The sequence below is a fragment of the Solanum tuberosum genome, unplaced genomic scaffold, assembly GCF_000226075.1.
Source record: "Solanum tuberosum cultivar DM 1-3 516 R44 unplaced genomic scaffold, SolTub_3.0 scf00002, whole genome shotgun sequence".
Taxonomy (NCBI): domain Eukaryota; kingdom Viridiplantae; phylum Streptophyta; class Magnoliopsida; order Solanales; family Solanaceae; genus Solanum; species Solanum tuberosum.
In genome coordinates, this window is record NW_006238928.1 from 58,075 (window position 1) to 74,104 (window position 16,030).

General features: G+C 33.3%; 2 protein-coding genes across 2 annotated transcripts in view; both read left to right on the forward strand.

Annotated features, from left to right (window-relative positions):
- The first annotated feature begins 3,782 nt into the window (after window positions 1-3,782).
- On the forward strand, window positions 3,783-9,616 carry LOC102595035 (TRAF-type zinc finger domain-containing protein 1-like). The gene is made up of 6 exons (XM_006337961.1): window positions 3,783-3,965; window positions 4,160-4,252; window positions 4,794-4,929; window positions 7,552-7,689; window positions 7,801-7,922; window positions 9,156-9,616. Exons 2-6 carry the CDS (start codon window positions 4,209-4,211, stop codon window positions 9,295-9,297), a joined length of 582 nt encoding a protein of 193 aa, XP_006338023.1. The 5' UTR covers window positions 3,783-3,965; window positions 4,160-4,208; the 3' UTR covers window positions 9,298-9,616.
- A 2,488-nt stretch (window positions 9,617-12,104) lies between these two features.
- Window positions 12,105-16,030, forward strand: part of LOC102595358 (rhamnogalacturonate lyase-like) — an 11,370-nt gene continuing 7,444 nt past the window's right edge. Inside the window, exon 1 of the mRNA XM_006337962.2 lies at window positions 12,105-12,504. Within this exon, the coding sequence (XP_006338024.1) occupies window positions 12,438-12,504 (67 nt within the window). The 5' untranslated portion in view covers window positions 12,105-12,437. The remainder of the gene's footprint in view (window positions 12,505-16,030) is intronic.

Below are 16,030 nucleotides of genomic sequence, written 5' to 3' on the forward strand. Positions count from 1 at the left end.
TCAGTTAATTAAGCTTCAAATATCAGTCAAGTTGATTTTCAAAAAATTAAACTTAACTTCATAAATTGGGACGAATCGGAGGGGGTACTAAATTATACTAATACTATAAAATATTTAATTTATCAACATATATAATTTAAATATAATGAGGCTTGGCCATCGTCATTTTGGGTCAGTCTTCTGATTATTATTATTATTATTATTACTATTATTTTTTCAGTCAGTCTTCTGATTAAATCAATTGCCTATAAGAGGATATTTCCTCCACTTTCTGATTTGTTACTTTGAACAGAGGATATTAAAATACAATATATACCATTTACCTTTTTCTTCTAATTTCCTTTTTTTTTCATATCTATATATGTTTATTCATCAAACATGATATTTTAGGGAATAACAATCTAGGAATTTAAGAAAACGATTTAAGTGAGATCCCACTTGTCAATTGTCCAACATGTGATCTGTATTTGGATTAAGAAAGGTTACCAAATATGGAAATTAAAACTCCTAATTTCCATGGAAAATGTCTTTTGTTTGTCTCCTCATGTTTATCTTCTTTCTCTATCTCCAACACACAGTGGGATTAAAGAAGAAGAAAAATTAACTAAGAGATAATTAAAAAGGCAAAAACAGAAAATATCACTCCAAAAAAGTGGTGATCAATACATAAAATATTCAAACTAAACGTATTTTATGTTAATAAGTCTCATAAAAGAGTATTCCGTCAGCAACAATGTCCTTGATAATAAAAAAATATTTCATCAGCAATAACGACCTTGCAAATAATTAAAGTTTTAAATGTATGACATAACAATATCATGAATGTTATTTTATTGAAAAACTTACCTAAGTACTGTATCAGTATGACACGATAACAATAAAGTTATTAAATGGTAATAGTTGTGATTAACGAAGTTTAGAGATCTGATTTCACGTGAAAAGTTGTCATTTCATAGTCAAATCATCATAATATAATATTCATGTTTCCATCAATTTGTCAAATATCAAGCATGCTTAAATATTTTATGATCCAACTTTTTTCCTAGGTTTCATTATTATCTTTTACTTTACCTTTTTCTTATTGGAGGGATTAGAACTATCAACTATATATGGATTGTATTTGTAGGAGCAAGATATATATATATATAAAAGCTTGTAAAATAAAATTATAAGCATATCTTTGAGTTCCTTACACTCATTAGGAGTCGTTTGGTAGAGTGTATTAGGAAAAATAATGCATGTATTAGCCTTGTGTATTATTGTTTGGTACTCATTTCCAACCTATGTATAATTATTGCTTGCATTACTTATACACTCTATTGTGTATTAAGGTGTGCATTGCTAATACCATGGATTTCTAGGTAGTAGCAATGCAATGGTTTAATGCATGCATTAACTCAATTAAAGACTCAATTGCCCCTCAATACCTTTTTTTTTTATATATCTTTTCCATCATATAGTGAAGAGTATCTTTGAAAATAATTTTTTAATGCAATGCATTCTATTTTTAATGCATCAAATCAAACAATGCATAAATACAATCTATGTATAACTAATGTGCATGCATTACTAATACACTCTATTTAACATTATTTTTATAAACTCTACCAAACGACCTCTTAATTATCTATATCAGGTGGCCAAAATATAATGTAATAATATCAGTTCAAAATTGTTTGATAGCTATAACAAGAACTTTGAAGGGTGGGGGATTGATAATTATGATTATCTTGTTTTAGGAACTAGTAATGTCTAGTTGGTTGACTCCCACGTGAAGATTTCTTGGACCAGTCAAGATACTTCTTGCTTTTGTATCATCCAATGAAGGTGTTAAGAGAAAATTAAGGGAGCTTTATTTCACCTCCAACTAAAAAGGATGGACAAGTGTCAATCATCAGCCAAATCATATGGGCACGGATATCAAGACCAAGAAAGTGATTCTCTCTTCCTATCATGATATACCTTCAATAGGTCAAATTTAAGATTCATTGGAGCCGTTCATTTTTGCTTGCTTAGGAAGTCATTGTCCCCTCGAAGGATCTACTTATATGTCGTAGTAAAATGCTATAGCATGTTAAATTTTGGAACGAAATGGGAGTGACTTTTATTGCGGATATGAAAAAGGATAAAAAATATCCTTAAATCAGGTCGGAGAGTAGGCATAGGCAAAAAAGAATAGCATGGCGTGCCCTATTGATATAGAGCAATTGATCGATTATTTATCAATACATCACTATGTGCTGTATTTTATTGAAAAGGGAAAGATAATCATGGTGTGGCGGTGGCCTATAAATTAATTTTTTGTCGTATTTGTTTATCTTTATGCAAAATAAAATACGTACTCAATTTCTTAATAGCTAACGCATGTTCTCCCTTTTTCCTCCTATATTAATTGACCAGAAATCCGGAACTTTTTAAAAAGAAACATATGACCAGCAAGGCAGCAAGTTGGAGTAGGCCAGTAGTGCAAATTTATAAATTATAATGCAAGTTGCACAATTAACAATTTTATTATTAGTGAATATGAAATACTACGGAATCGTCTTTATTGAGAGCGTTTTCTTTCAAATCAGAATTTTCTTATCGGCTCCAAAATAAATATCGGACAATAAGTGAGAAAAAAATTAGTACTTGGAGAATTGGGCAAGGAGCGGTTGGAGTTTCTAGAAGATCAATTGACAAAAATTAAGAGTCGTAATTTATTAGTTTAGGTTTGAATTTTCCATGATTTATTGTATTATATGTCGGTCACTCTATTTCTTCTATTTTTTTAATTGTGTCATGCCAATGGAACAATGAAATTGACAATGGATGAGAAAAGTAATTTGGACAAGTCTTAATGGATGTCTTGTTAGTTGTTGGTATATCGTGTGTAGACAAAACTTAGGATGCTGTATTTACCCCCCTAGAAAGTAAGTAGCTTTAACTTATTTTTTAGTGTTGATAAGTAAATAAAAAATATTATTTTAAAAATATTTATATATAAATTAAATAAACATTTAGGAGACAAGATATGTTAAAAGATAGTTAGGAATGAAATATCATTTACGGAATTTATGTATTCTACTCCCATCAACGAAGTTATATATGTTCTCATTTTAATGTAACTAATATGAGAAAATTGGAAAACCAAACACTCTTAATTACTTTTTGTTTCTTCAAGCTAAGGGAATCATATAAAAACAGAACTTCAAAATAAAAATAAAAACAAAAACTCAACACATTTTTTTTGTTTTTCATTCGGCGTTCAGTACTCCCAACTAATTTGGATTCGTATCGTGTAGGGCCCTATTCGGCGAGAAACATTCCCTATAAAGGATTTTTTTTTTCATACTCAATTGGCTTGAACTCAGAACCTACAATTAACAGAGGAACAACCTCATCCATTGCACCACATCCTTTGGTGGTAACTAACGCAGTTAATTAGAAGCCCCTTCTTGTGCATGCCTCGACATGCAAAACTTAGCACAAGATCTGAGTGTTTTGTAGGTAGATGATCTTGATCTTTCTTACTTTATGAAAAAAAAACTTTACGTTTAATAAATTTTAACTTTTAACCTTGAAAGTTTTGCCACAAAAAAACAGAGGTCAAAACCACCCATTTCTAAGGTGTAATATAATGGAGCTCACTCCCCTCAACTTGGGCCTGGGACCAAATCCAAAACTGATCAAACTAACCCGAATTAGCCCATAACATAAGCCCAATAATACTCATCAGCCCAATTAAGCCCATCATTGACTGCATATGCACGCGCAGCAAAGGAGCGTGAGAAACCGAGAAACTTTATCAATCATCGGAGTCCGACCCGGTAAGTAAAAGGAACAAAATCGTCGTCAAAGTGGACTCCATTTTTCTTAGCTAAAGAGAGACCAACAGTCTCTCTCTCTTCAATCCAACAAAAAGGGATACAATTCTCAGATCAATCTATTGATCCTTTCGATAAATCCAATTCGGAGAATCTTAGGTTGTTTTTTCTAATTCAACCATAATAAAATCTTCATTTTTTTTGGTTTCAATTTGTCACCAATTAGAAATTGATTTTACCTAATTTTGATTCCCAATTCGCTTACCTAACTCCATTTTCTGTCTTTAATTAATTAATTTTCTTCATATTTGCTTCTTAATAATTCAATTTTGCTAATTTCCCATTTGTTATAGATTTTAATTCAAAGGGAGAGATTTTCGTGGATCTTTTTGGGGCGGAGTAATGGCTGTAGTTTCTGATCAAGCCACTAGCATCTGCAGTCACTGGTAATTTTATTTGAATTTTCATTTTTTTTTTCGTTTTTGTGTTTGTTTGATGAATTATTGGAAGTTTAATTCGAAAGATGTTTGTTTCTGGATATAATTTAGCTCGGAAGGAGAAAGGTGTATTAATTGTTGAAGTTGTTAGCTAGATTACGAAAATTATACTACTGGAAAGTTGCTGTTTCTATGACTATTTTTAACTGTCCTATATTAGCATCAGTTTGATTGTTTCTTTCAGCTTAGTGGATTAATGTGACTTTTTATTAGTCAATTTTACTCTTTTATATTTGATTCTGCAACGAAGAATGGTTCTGTTTCTCTACTGGAAATGAAGAATCCATGCTTTAAAAGACTAAAATGTAATTTAAGCAATAAAAGAAATCAATTGACAAGATTCTTTAATAAATGTAGTTTTCTGGCAATATTGTTATTTATGCATGGTTACTAGCATCATGTTTGTTTTATGTTCGGTTGTTTGACTGTTGATCCTTCTGTTTACTTCTGACATTGCGGCACCTGTTGGTTTGAATGGTGATATTTACAGTGACAGAGCAATTCCTTCCACCAATCTCGATCTTCATTTTGCTCACTGCTCCCGGAATCTTGAAAAATGTAAAATCTGTGAGGATATGGTTCCTAGAAAGTTTGCAGAGGAACATTTCTTGAGCACTCATGCTCCGGTAAGTGACCTTATTCGTCTGACCTCTTATACACTTTGTCAGTGATGGGATTGGGTAGTAATCCTACTATAGGAAAAAAGATTATTTTCTTGTTATCTCTTTACTTATTCTCGATTTTTTTGTGCAAGGAGTGCACAACTAGGAATATGATTATATTTTGTGATCCCAATAGATGTTACTCATTTGAAGATAGATGTCTGCATTCGTTAGTTCACGTACAATCCATTTGCTGATCATGTAGATACTGTTTAGCTGAATGGATTTGTACATCATTTTATCTATCTATATATATATATTTGTAAACATGTATAATGTGGGTTCCCTTTTTATACAACTACAACATACCCAGTGTATCCTAGGGAGGGACCCCTACCTTTGTAGGGGTAGAGAGGTTGTTTCCGGTAAACCCTCAGCTCAAGGAAAATTGTGTTTCAGAACATGTTTGCAAAAATAAAAATTGCACGAGTAGTGTAGGCTCTCTTTATATATTTATGTTTATTCCGACATCTATAATTTTGCCCCAGGGCTTTGCTTTGATGGTAAGAGCACCACACACACAATGTATAGCTTAAGCACACGACACAATTTCTAATTGTGTCACAGACTAAATCCTGGTCTTAAGTGGAGAAGGGTAGAGTGGTGGGGCCATTATCAACCGAGTTCTGAATCGTGAGCAGGTGGCCCTTGGTTGTTTAGAACAAGGGTTTTTTCCCTGTCAGTTTTTTTGCAATTACCAATAATAAACCATACAAGTTTAAAATAAAGAAGAAGAATACAACTAGAAATATGTGTTTATAAATATGAATAGATGTATGATGTATCAAGCATTAGCCCACATGTTTCACTATCTCATTCCTTTTGGAATCAGTAGTTGTAGAATCTATAAGTTAGAAAAAACAAGAAGTATCTACTTCATGGTGTAATTTATGGAATCTGAAGATGTTGGATAATAAGTATTTGCTCTTAGGTGATGTGGTTAAGAACTCACTAGTTTTCATACGCCACATGTCCTCAGATAGTTGAGTTACAAGCTGGAATAGCATAAGAGGGTGTATAATTATCTTCACTGGAACTGACTAAAAAAACAAGCTTGATGAGTGCGGTCTTCCGCTGCTCAATTAGTCTACTCTACTCTAATTAATCCTAGCTTTTCAAGTTATCAATGTGCATTTGCCTGTTTTTTATCAAAATAAATAAAAAACTGAATTTGCCTGTTGATTTCAATTGCTGTCTCTATAATCAACTGAGTACATAGGTTTCCTTGGGCCTTCTTCATTTTTGTTTTGATGATAGTCCTTGCAACTGAATTTTCTGTATAGAGCATGGACGCGATAGTGTGTTGCATGTGATCCATTCTAGATTTTTTTATAAACGATTTAGGAGGTTTTGAGTAGTGCTAAACAACATGAACAGGGAGGGGTAAACAGCATTTACCATTGAGCACTTGAGCAGCCCCTACCCACAGCAAAATCTCAAGCTTTTGAATGATCTGCCATCGGTGAAACCAAAATGATTCCTCACAGTGGGCATGTATCAAACTTACTCAGACTGTTAATAGTTTACAGTGCTAAGCCTGCATAGCAAGTATTTTTTTTTTGTCTTCTTGCTTACAACAAGCGACGTTAAGCTTCAACTAGTTGAATATGTCTTTGAAAATTTGCCTTGAGAATGGACTGCTAAAATCTACCACACAATTTAGAGGTATTAAGGCCTGCAGAGCAATCGAACAAGTATTATTTTATTGTCTTTTTGCTTACAACATGTGATGTTAATGTTAGATTTAACTTTTAGCGGAATATATCTTCAAAAATTTTGCTTTAAGAACAAACAGCTAGCAACTATTGAACAAACAAGAGGTAGTAGGGCTTTAGAGAACCCAAGATGTTTTGGCTCGTGCCTTTCCTATTCAAGTATTACCAACGGATAAGTAATAGGACCCAAGATGTTTTGGCTCGTGCCTTTCCTATTCAAGTATTACCAACGGATAAGTAATAGGACCCAAGATGTTTTGGCTCGTGCCTTTCCTATTCAAGGATTACCAACGGATAAGTAATAGGACCCAAGATGTTTTGGCTCGTGCCTTTCCTATTCAAGTATTACCAACGGATAAGTAATAGGACCCAAGATGTTTTGGCTCGTGCCTTTCCTATTCAAGGATTACCAACGGATAAGTAATAGGACCCAAGATGTTTTGGCTCGTGCCTTTCCTATTCAAGGATTACCAACGGATAAGTAATAGGACCCAAGATGTTTTGGCTCGTGCCTTTCCTATTCAAGGATTACCAACGGATAAGTAATAGGACCCAAGATGTTTTGGCTCGTGCCTTTCCTATTCAAGTATTACCAACGGATAAGTAATAGGGATATTGAAATGGAGAACCATCTCTAAGAGTACTGGATTTAGGTTAAAGTTTTTCTTCCTCCCTTAGGATACATATGTAGAAGATATTGTTTAAATGTTCTCTCACCTTTTCTCCATTCAGTTTTTATTGAGAGAGAGCAGGTTGTGGTTGCCGTGGGGCAGGGGATAATATTCAGTTCTCTCTTTTTTGTAGTTTAGATGGAAAATCTGTAGGCCAAACTATACCTTTTGATGTTATTACTGTGCTTGTTTATTTTTAGGTTGCATGTTCTTTGTGTAGCGAGACAATGGAACGTGAGATTTTAGCTGTTCATAGAGGTGAAAATTGCCCAAAAAGGATTGTGACGTGCGAATATTGCGAGTTTCCTTTGCCTGCAATTGATCTATTTGAGCATCAGGTAATAAGAAATATCAAAGTTCTGGTATCATTTCATGTTTTGTATCTTCAAGAGTGATTAGAATTTAGCATCTTGCTCATTAGTGTGATATTTACACTGCCTTGACCCCAGGAAGTATGTGGGAACCGGACAGAATTATGTCATCTTTGTAGCAGATATATTAGACTCCGAGAAAGAGATGTTCATGAGAGTAGATGCAATGGAATCATAAATAATGTTGCAGAATCTTCCAGGTATTAAAGACCTATATGCTTAAATGGCTTTTTACAGATATTCTCTTATCGAGGTCTTTTATAATATTGATATGTAAGATCCATTGTTGGTATATTCTTTAGATCAAGTTCCACTCCCATTGCGAACATGCTATTCCCTGGCATTCTTATTGTCTATTTTTTTTGGGACCTAAATGTGTTCCTATTTTATTGGTACAATAGCCAGTATGTAAATCCCCTCCATGATGTATTAAGGTTAATGACTGAAGATATAAAAATGTATAGACTTTTTACTTAACAATCACTTAAAGACAGACTCCAAAGTGTCCAAACCTTGCATTTGAATTTGTTTACTTCTTTTTTTTCTGATTCATAACAGCTTCATCTTTTTCCGTGATTTCATCTTTCTTCTCTAAATTGATTGAAGAAGTTTTTGTCTTTTCTTCAGCTACCCAATGCTAAATTTTCTCTTTCTAATATTTTTGACGGTATCACCCATTGACATATTTCAACTCTCAAATAACTATTTCAACCTCTGTTAGTATGTGGATGGCCCTTAAAATGATCCATGGCATTGAATTAAAACATAGATTGGTCAGCATATGTGCAATTCAACCAGCTAAAGACCCAGAAAATCAGCAAGCTAAAAGTTTTTTTTTACCCTTAATCAACCTTATCCTCTCTTTGAATAACTGATGAACCTTAAAAAAACTTGATGAACCTATCAGGAGGAAGTCTTTCCGGTTCTCTCATTTACAGCAGATGGCTCACATGTTTAGGTTCTGCACTCTCAAGCTTGACATCTCTGTATTCAGAATTTGAGATTGAGATATAGGGGCTTCAGATTCTTTGTTATTACTAACTAATCTTAGTAGTGCATCAAATAAGAAACCTGTGTTTAGTGTAAAATTGTGAATAAGAAAACAAGCAATTGTGGAATCATGCAATGGTCAATGCTGAAGGTTCTAATACAGTAGGTGAAGAAACATGATTTTTACCATCTGTAGAATGAAATTCATAGACTCAAAGTTCCCAGGCCTGAGCGTGTGTTCGATTTCATATTTACTCACTATAGTGCAGTCTTTTTGTAGTACATTTGTTTTGAAATGAATTTCCACCATTTCCTCTCAAATCCGTAAATGGGGACCAAATCTTGAACAATCAATTGAACTTTTGACACCATAACTTATCTGTTGCATGTCAAGAGCTCTGGTATACGTTTTTTCATTTTGTTGCTCTTTGGTTTCTCTGAAGGAACACACACACAGCCGAAAGAGACCATGGTCCACCAAGAAGGCAGCCACAAGAGTTCTCCAGAAAGCGGCTTCTGTTTACAATCGCGATAACAGGCATTGCTGTTTTATTAGGCTCACTTCTTTTCCAGAGGAAAGTCTAGCAGACTCAAGTGCACTAGTACACCGAAGGCGCTATCAACAAGCGTTGGTTTTCAACCATCAACTGATACCTCAAAAATCACTAGAATTTCTTACTATCAGAGAACTTACCATAAGTAATAACTATATGCCTAAGAATTCCGTCTGTACAAGTAGTTAATATGCGAATCCATTTCTTATGAGATGAGTTGAACTGCTTACGGGGTGTCGTGTAAAGTGGAAGTTGATAAAATTGTATCTTTAGTGGTAGTGAAAATAATGTGTCTGCCTTTTTGAACATTTCGGTCCGTCATAAAGTGGAAGCAGTTCTTGTTGAAGCAATTGTATTTGTATCAAAGTATTATTCAGTGATGATTATGTTAAATGGCTGTATCATGCGTTCTGCTTTGAGGTTACAATTGCCATTACAGAGTTAATTTCTTTTGCAACTTCGGACTTGCAGAGAAACTTGTATCACGGCACTTACTTCACATACCTAAAATACTGGGATCGTTTGTGTAATGACCTGATTCCGTCGTTAGGGAAAAGCCAATGGGGAAAGAATTGGGGAAAAAATACGTTTGAGTAGTAACTTGGAAATTCCTAGCCTAGTCCAGATTTAGATGAAATTTGAGTCAGTAAGGTCTAGGGAAATCTGGTATTGAATAAGAGATTTAATAATAAATTTGATGACATGAGTGGATAATCAAGGCGTTAAGGAAATCGTGTGACTTTACGAAATTGAATTTGGGCGAGTAGAACTCCCGAAACTGATCTTAGCGTGAACGGGTAGTTTTTGAATGTCATGGGTTGAATGTGTGTTGTGAAATGGTTATAAACTCTAATTCCGACGTTCTGTCTCCGTGTCCGCTGTAGCGGGCCAGTCGCGACTTAAGTCGGGATTAAATCCCAAAAACGTTATTTTCTGCAAGTTTCGTTCTTGAGAGCTAAGAGACGACCCAAGGTTATTTCTTGAAGGTTTTCCACCTCTTCTAGCACTAAAGGTAAGGATTTTACTCCCCTAATCCGCTTTTCAATCCGTAAAACTTAGATTTATGGGTGATTATCATTGTGGGAGGGTTTTGATCTAAAACTAACGGTGGAAAATGCCCTAAATTGGGTATTAGGATCTTGGGTTTGGCCTAGGGTTGATAATGTTGTTTGTAATTCGGGTAATTAGGCCTCGTTTATTGATCCTTGCATTAATTTGTTATTTTTAGACCACGAACAAGCGGAAAGAATCCGGAAAGGGAAGATTCAAGTCCCTTAGAGGGATTCAAGCTTGGTTTCGAGGTAGGTAATGGTTTGATTTCTTGTTTGTGTAATATATGTTGGTAATTGCTTCATTCTCATGCATGATTATGAGAATGTACATATGAGTGTGATTGTGATTGTGGTTGTGTTGAATGGATCGGGTGTCACGTTCCGACACACTAACTTGGATCGGGTGCCACGTTCCAGCGCATATATTGGATCGGGTGTCACATCCGACACACTAACTTGGATCGAGTGCCACGTTCCGACGCATATATGGGATCAGATGTCACGTTCGGCACACTAATTGGGATCGAATACCACGTTCTGGTATACTAACAGTTTGGGTATGAGTTCCATGAGAGGACCATTGAATTGTCATATTTACTTGTTGTTGAGAATGTGGATTTGTGCATGCTCTTGAAATGATAATTGTGTTTATATTTAGTACATGTCATGTTTACCTTGTTGTGATTCTGATATATGTTGTGCTTACTGGGATAGCCGCGTGATCCTACCAGTACACTGTGGTTGTGTACTGATAGTGCATTTGCTCTTTCTTTGTTGAGTACATGACATCTCTAGACGGCTACAGACAGGCCTCAGTTAGGTGACTTTTGAGCGTGACCGAATTCAAGGGTGAGCCAATTCTTTCAGGCTACCACGGATCCCTCTTGTTTAAGTCCCCTCTTTTCGGACTTAAACTATTTGTTTAGGGTGTTTTGTTTAGTTTTCGGGGCTGCGCCCCCTTTTCTTAGACTTGTTAGTTAATTAGAGTTTTGGTACAATGACTTTCAGGTTCTAGGGGTTGAACTTCCGTATTAGTTATGTTTGTTGTTTTAGTTGAACCCTTGGAGTTTATGGGAACTCCAATTTTCTTAGACATTTAAACCTGCTTCCGTATATTTAAATGCCTATCTTTCGTTAAGTTGTGTAGTTGGGTTGTAGTTAATAATTCTCCCGCCGGAGGGATAGTGTGGGTGTCAATCACGACAGTCTAGATCGTGACAGTTTGGTAGGATGTATTAGAGAAAACAATATTTGTATTAGTTATGTTTATTTAATTTTGTTTGTTAGGAATTTCAGTTTAGTTGTACATCCTATTTAGTATTTTTGGGTGTATATTAGTACGTAGCAAATTATGATATTAGCACTACAAGAATCTATTAATACATCAAATAGTAATGGATAAGAAATAATTTTAACGTTACTGATATATCTTATTTCATACTAAATACATTCTACCAAACGATTTCAAAAGTCATGATTTCTATTTTGTTTTCCCCCACCTACCTCTACTGAAGTCCAACCTCCAAGCAAACGACTTCGTCGGCTAATTATGCATTTGAAAATAATTATAGTTAATAATGTAGGTATATTACGAATTAAGTAATAAATTATTTTTGTAAAAAATAATTTAAATTGACAAGTAAAAATGAACGAAAAGAGCATTAGTTAGGAGTTTAAATTTTTTTTATTCTTACTCTAACATCACCTCATAATTAAGATATTTGAGATAACTATAGAAATGAAGAAAAAAAAAACCTATGAATCCCAATTCCCAAATGACAAGAGGTATTCGTATGGGCCCATGCCCATCCACTTCGAAGTTCAAGCAGTAACAGCAACCAACTCCAAAACTCTCGTTCAATATCGCCTTGCATCGAAAAAAGTTCCAAACCCATATAATATATGATTTTATTTGTTAAATCATGTGTTCAAGAACACACAAATTTCCGAAAAATCAAAGACGCGTACTATCTTTATAAATTTTTTTTTTTTTTGGAGAAATAAAAAATAATTGAATTTTACCAACACGGAAACACGATGCTTCAGGCATAAGCGGTGTGAAACGGCGGAAGTTGGTGGCGCGTGGTTGAACGGGGAAAGTGCATATACAGTTACACAAATGGGTAATGGGCGTCGCTTCAAACGCATGATTAAATGCTTATTATGCGCGTGCGCTGGACAAACAGGTAAGACGTCTAACTACTACTGGCAATTGATATTCACACGTGTCCCAAAATATTAGGAGATGCTTATTACATTTGTCTAGCTAGTGGCCCCACTTACTAGAGATATTTATACGTGCTTTTTTTTATTTTAAAAAAATAATTGGGGGGTGGGAATCAAATCCTAAGAAAAAAATAGTCAATCAACTAAATTATTAACATTCTTTATTTATACCATGTTTAGTTAAGTTTTTGGGATGCATAAATATTTATTTTATAAACAAAATATTTTACTTTGGAGAATAGAAGTGTTTAACCAACCTTTTGTTGATAACATGAATAGTGATGGAATGATTGAGGTCACTCTTTAATTAATTAGGATGAAAGAAAAATCCGTTGAGAGCGCCATGTCTAAAATTGGGTCCACATTGCGCAAATTAAATTTAATCAGGCCCCAATGCAGATATATTGGTAAAACAAAAACTATTACTCTAGGAATGATAAAGTATTTCTTTAAATTAATTAAACATATACAAAGTAATAAGAATGTATGTTTTTTAAAAAAAAATAAAATGAATTCAAGCATTTCATCTGAACTTTCATATGACTGAATTTTAATTATTTTCACTTGAAGTATATGCATATATATCTCAAGTTAAATATTTAGGGCCTGTTTGGCATTACTGCTAAAAACTGCTTATTTTCATAAGCATTTTTTTAAAATAGCTTTTCAGAAAAGTGCTTTGAAAAAAAAGCAATTTGTGTTTGACTAATTCATTTGAAAAATGTTTCTTCTAAGTAAATTGTGTTTGACTAATCTTTTTAAAAAAGTGCTTTTGAGAGTCAAATTACTATTAAGGGCAAGTATTAATGTACTTTTAATATTATGATGATTTTATAGAGAGAAACTAGTTTAAACGTCTATTACAAAAAGTTAAATTAAATTTTTATTAAAATAAAATGTTCATATTCAAATTTTCAATCAATATTATACATTTTTTGAAGGGTAGAAATCTTTAATTGTTATGTTTTTTTTCCTAATCTTACAAAAATATTGTTGTTGCCTTTTTCTTGTTTTCTAATTTTGTAAAATAATAAATAAAATAAAATAAAATTTGTTATATAGAAATAAAATTATTAAATGGAACTTAACCAAACATATGAGATATGTTAATTAAGTAATAAGATATATATATATAAAATTTTCTGCTTCTGCTTCCTTCTGTTTTTTTTAAGAAGCGAAATTTTTTAACTTCTTCCCAACAACAAGAAAACTGCTTCTGCTTCTATTTAAAAACACTTTTACAATTTTGTGAAACATCTACTTTTTTTAAAAAAAAGTATTTTTTTTCTCAAAATAAGTGCTTCTGGCTCCCAACAGCAATGTCAAACAAGCTCTTACTCACTGTGGATATATATTTCTATGAATTGTCCCCAAATCGCGTATTTGTGCACTTTGACCCGATGAAAATGGGAAATGGCATATCTTAGCCCAAATAAGGCCCATGAGCAATAACTCATTAGGCCAGCCGAAGTTTAGTCCATTGAAGAAAAGTTTGGCCCATCCTACTTGTATGGATCGACCTGCCTTGAGTGAGAAAACAGGGGAGTAATATAACAGGGGAACTTTCACATATAGCCACTCAAAAATAACCTAATTACTCTCCATAGCTATAGTTTGATAATTACAATTCGTAGGTACATGTTATATGGAGGAGAGAGGCGAGCGAGACTGGGAGAGAGAGGACAGAGGCGAGAGAGAGGGGGCAAAGAGTGGGAGAAATGTGAATTGTATATGTATATAGGTTACATAATTGTATATTATACATATGTATTTGTATATATGGCAAGCGAGATTAGGAGAGGGAGGAGAGAGGCGAGTGAGAGAGGGCAGAGAGTGGGAGAGAGGTGAATTGTATATGTATAAAGGTTAGATAATTGTATATTATACATATGTATTTGTATATATGGCAAGCGAGATTAGGAGAGGGAGGAGAGAGGCGAGTGAGAGAGGGCAGAGAGTGGGAGAGAGGTGAATTGTATATGTATAAAGGTTAGATAATTGTATATTATACATATGTATTTGTATATTCTGGTGAATTATACATATACAACGTGACTATTTATACAAACTCGAAGTCAGCCCGCGTAATTAATGTATAATGTTAGTTGTGAGTGGTAATTATAGCAAACTATAGCTATGATGAGTAATTAAGTAGTATAAGTTTGCTTAACCGCGTAATTTTCCCAATATAATAAGTCTTCCTAATTAAATCAGTTACAACTTTATTCAACTTACAAGTATATTAACGGGAAACTTATGTAAATATACACTTTCACCCATCTAATTTAATTTAGTTTATTAATACAGTTTAAGTATACATTATTTATACACTTCGATTCTATATGTTGTGTGTATAAGCATATATATATATATATATATATATATATATAATTAAATGTTAAATTACTATAATACCCCTAGTTAAAAATACTTAATTTATTTTATTTATTAATTTAATTATTTGTATTATATTAAAAGTAGATACCCTTTTATATTAAAGAGTTGTGACTTTTCCAAGGGGTTGTGACTTTTTTGATGGGTTTTGACATTTTCGATGAGTTGTGACTTTTCGGAAGAGTTGAGATTTTTTCAAAGGGTTGTGACCTTTTTGATGGATTTTGACATTTTCTATGAGTTGAGACTTTTCTGAAGGGTTGTGATTTTTTCAAAGGGTTGTGACTTTTCCAAAGGGTTGTACCTTTTCCGATGAGTTGTGACAACCTTTTGCAAAAAGTTGTGACTTTTCCGATGAGCAATGACTTTTTAGCTAGAAAGGTTGTAACTTTTCTGATAAGGCACAATTAACACCTATTCATACTACTATTTGTTAGCTATAAATAGTGGGTCTTCCTCTCACTTTTAAACTAAGATTTTTTAAAGTTTTCTACTCTTCTTCTTCTTAAATAATCTCTGGGTTATTTGCAACAATGATTAAGTTCAAAGTTCAACAAAATTTGAGGTACCACATAAGAAAGAGTTGGTGAACAAATTGTAGCAAATCATTCATAAATTCACCCTCGTATTTTTTCTTACGATTTTCATGAGTTAATAGTGACGAAAAGTTGTGGGAAAGACAATAATAATAAACAAATATGAAAATAGTCACATTATTTGGGTAAGATATTTCTTCTTTGTTTTTTTTTAATTATTGTTTTACCCTCCAATGAAGGAGTTTCTTTCTAATTTTGCTAAAAGAACGGGTATCAATGTAGTCTATTGAATCATTAGTTTTGATGTTAATTCCACTATTTCAAAAATAGATTTTCACTTTTACTTATAATATGATAATATAGTCATGATAATAATTATTTTTAATAGATATGTAAGTAAAAATGAACGGAGAAAGTAAAGTGGTGGTGGCAAGAGATTTTAATCAAATGGAACACTATAGTGAATATAACATGATCATGTATTTTCGTCTTCCTTCTTCATTGGCTATGTATCGTTCCACATATTTTTACTTTTTTATATTTATGTTGAGTATGA

What these genes read in the sequence shown, in the direction of transcription:
- LOC102595035 (XM_006337961.1), top strand. Translation starts at nt 4,209, where the DNA reads ATGGCTGTAGTTTCTGATCAAGCCACTAGCATCTGCAGTCACTG. An exon ending in TTGATCTATTTGAGCATCAG is followed by an intron (nt 7,690 to 7,800) that starts GTAATAAGAAAT and finishes CCTTGACCCCAG; the next exon opens with GAAGTATGTGGGAACCGGAC. An exon ending in AATGTTGCAGAATCTTCCAG is followed by an intron (nt 7,923 to 9,155) that starts GTATTAAAGACC and finishes GTTTCTCTGAAG; the next exon opens with GAACACACACACAGCCGAAA.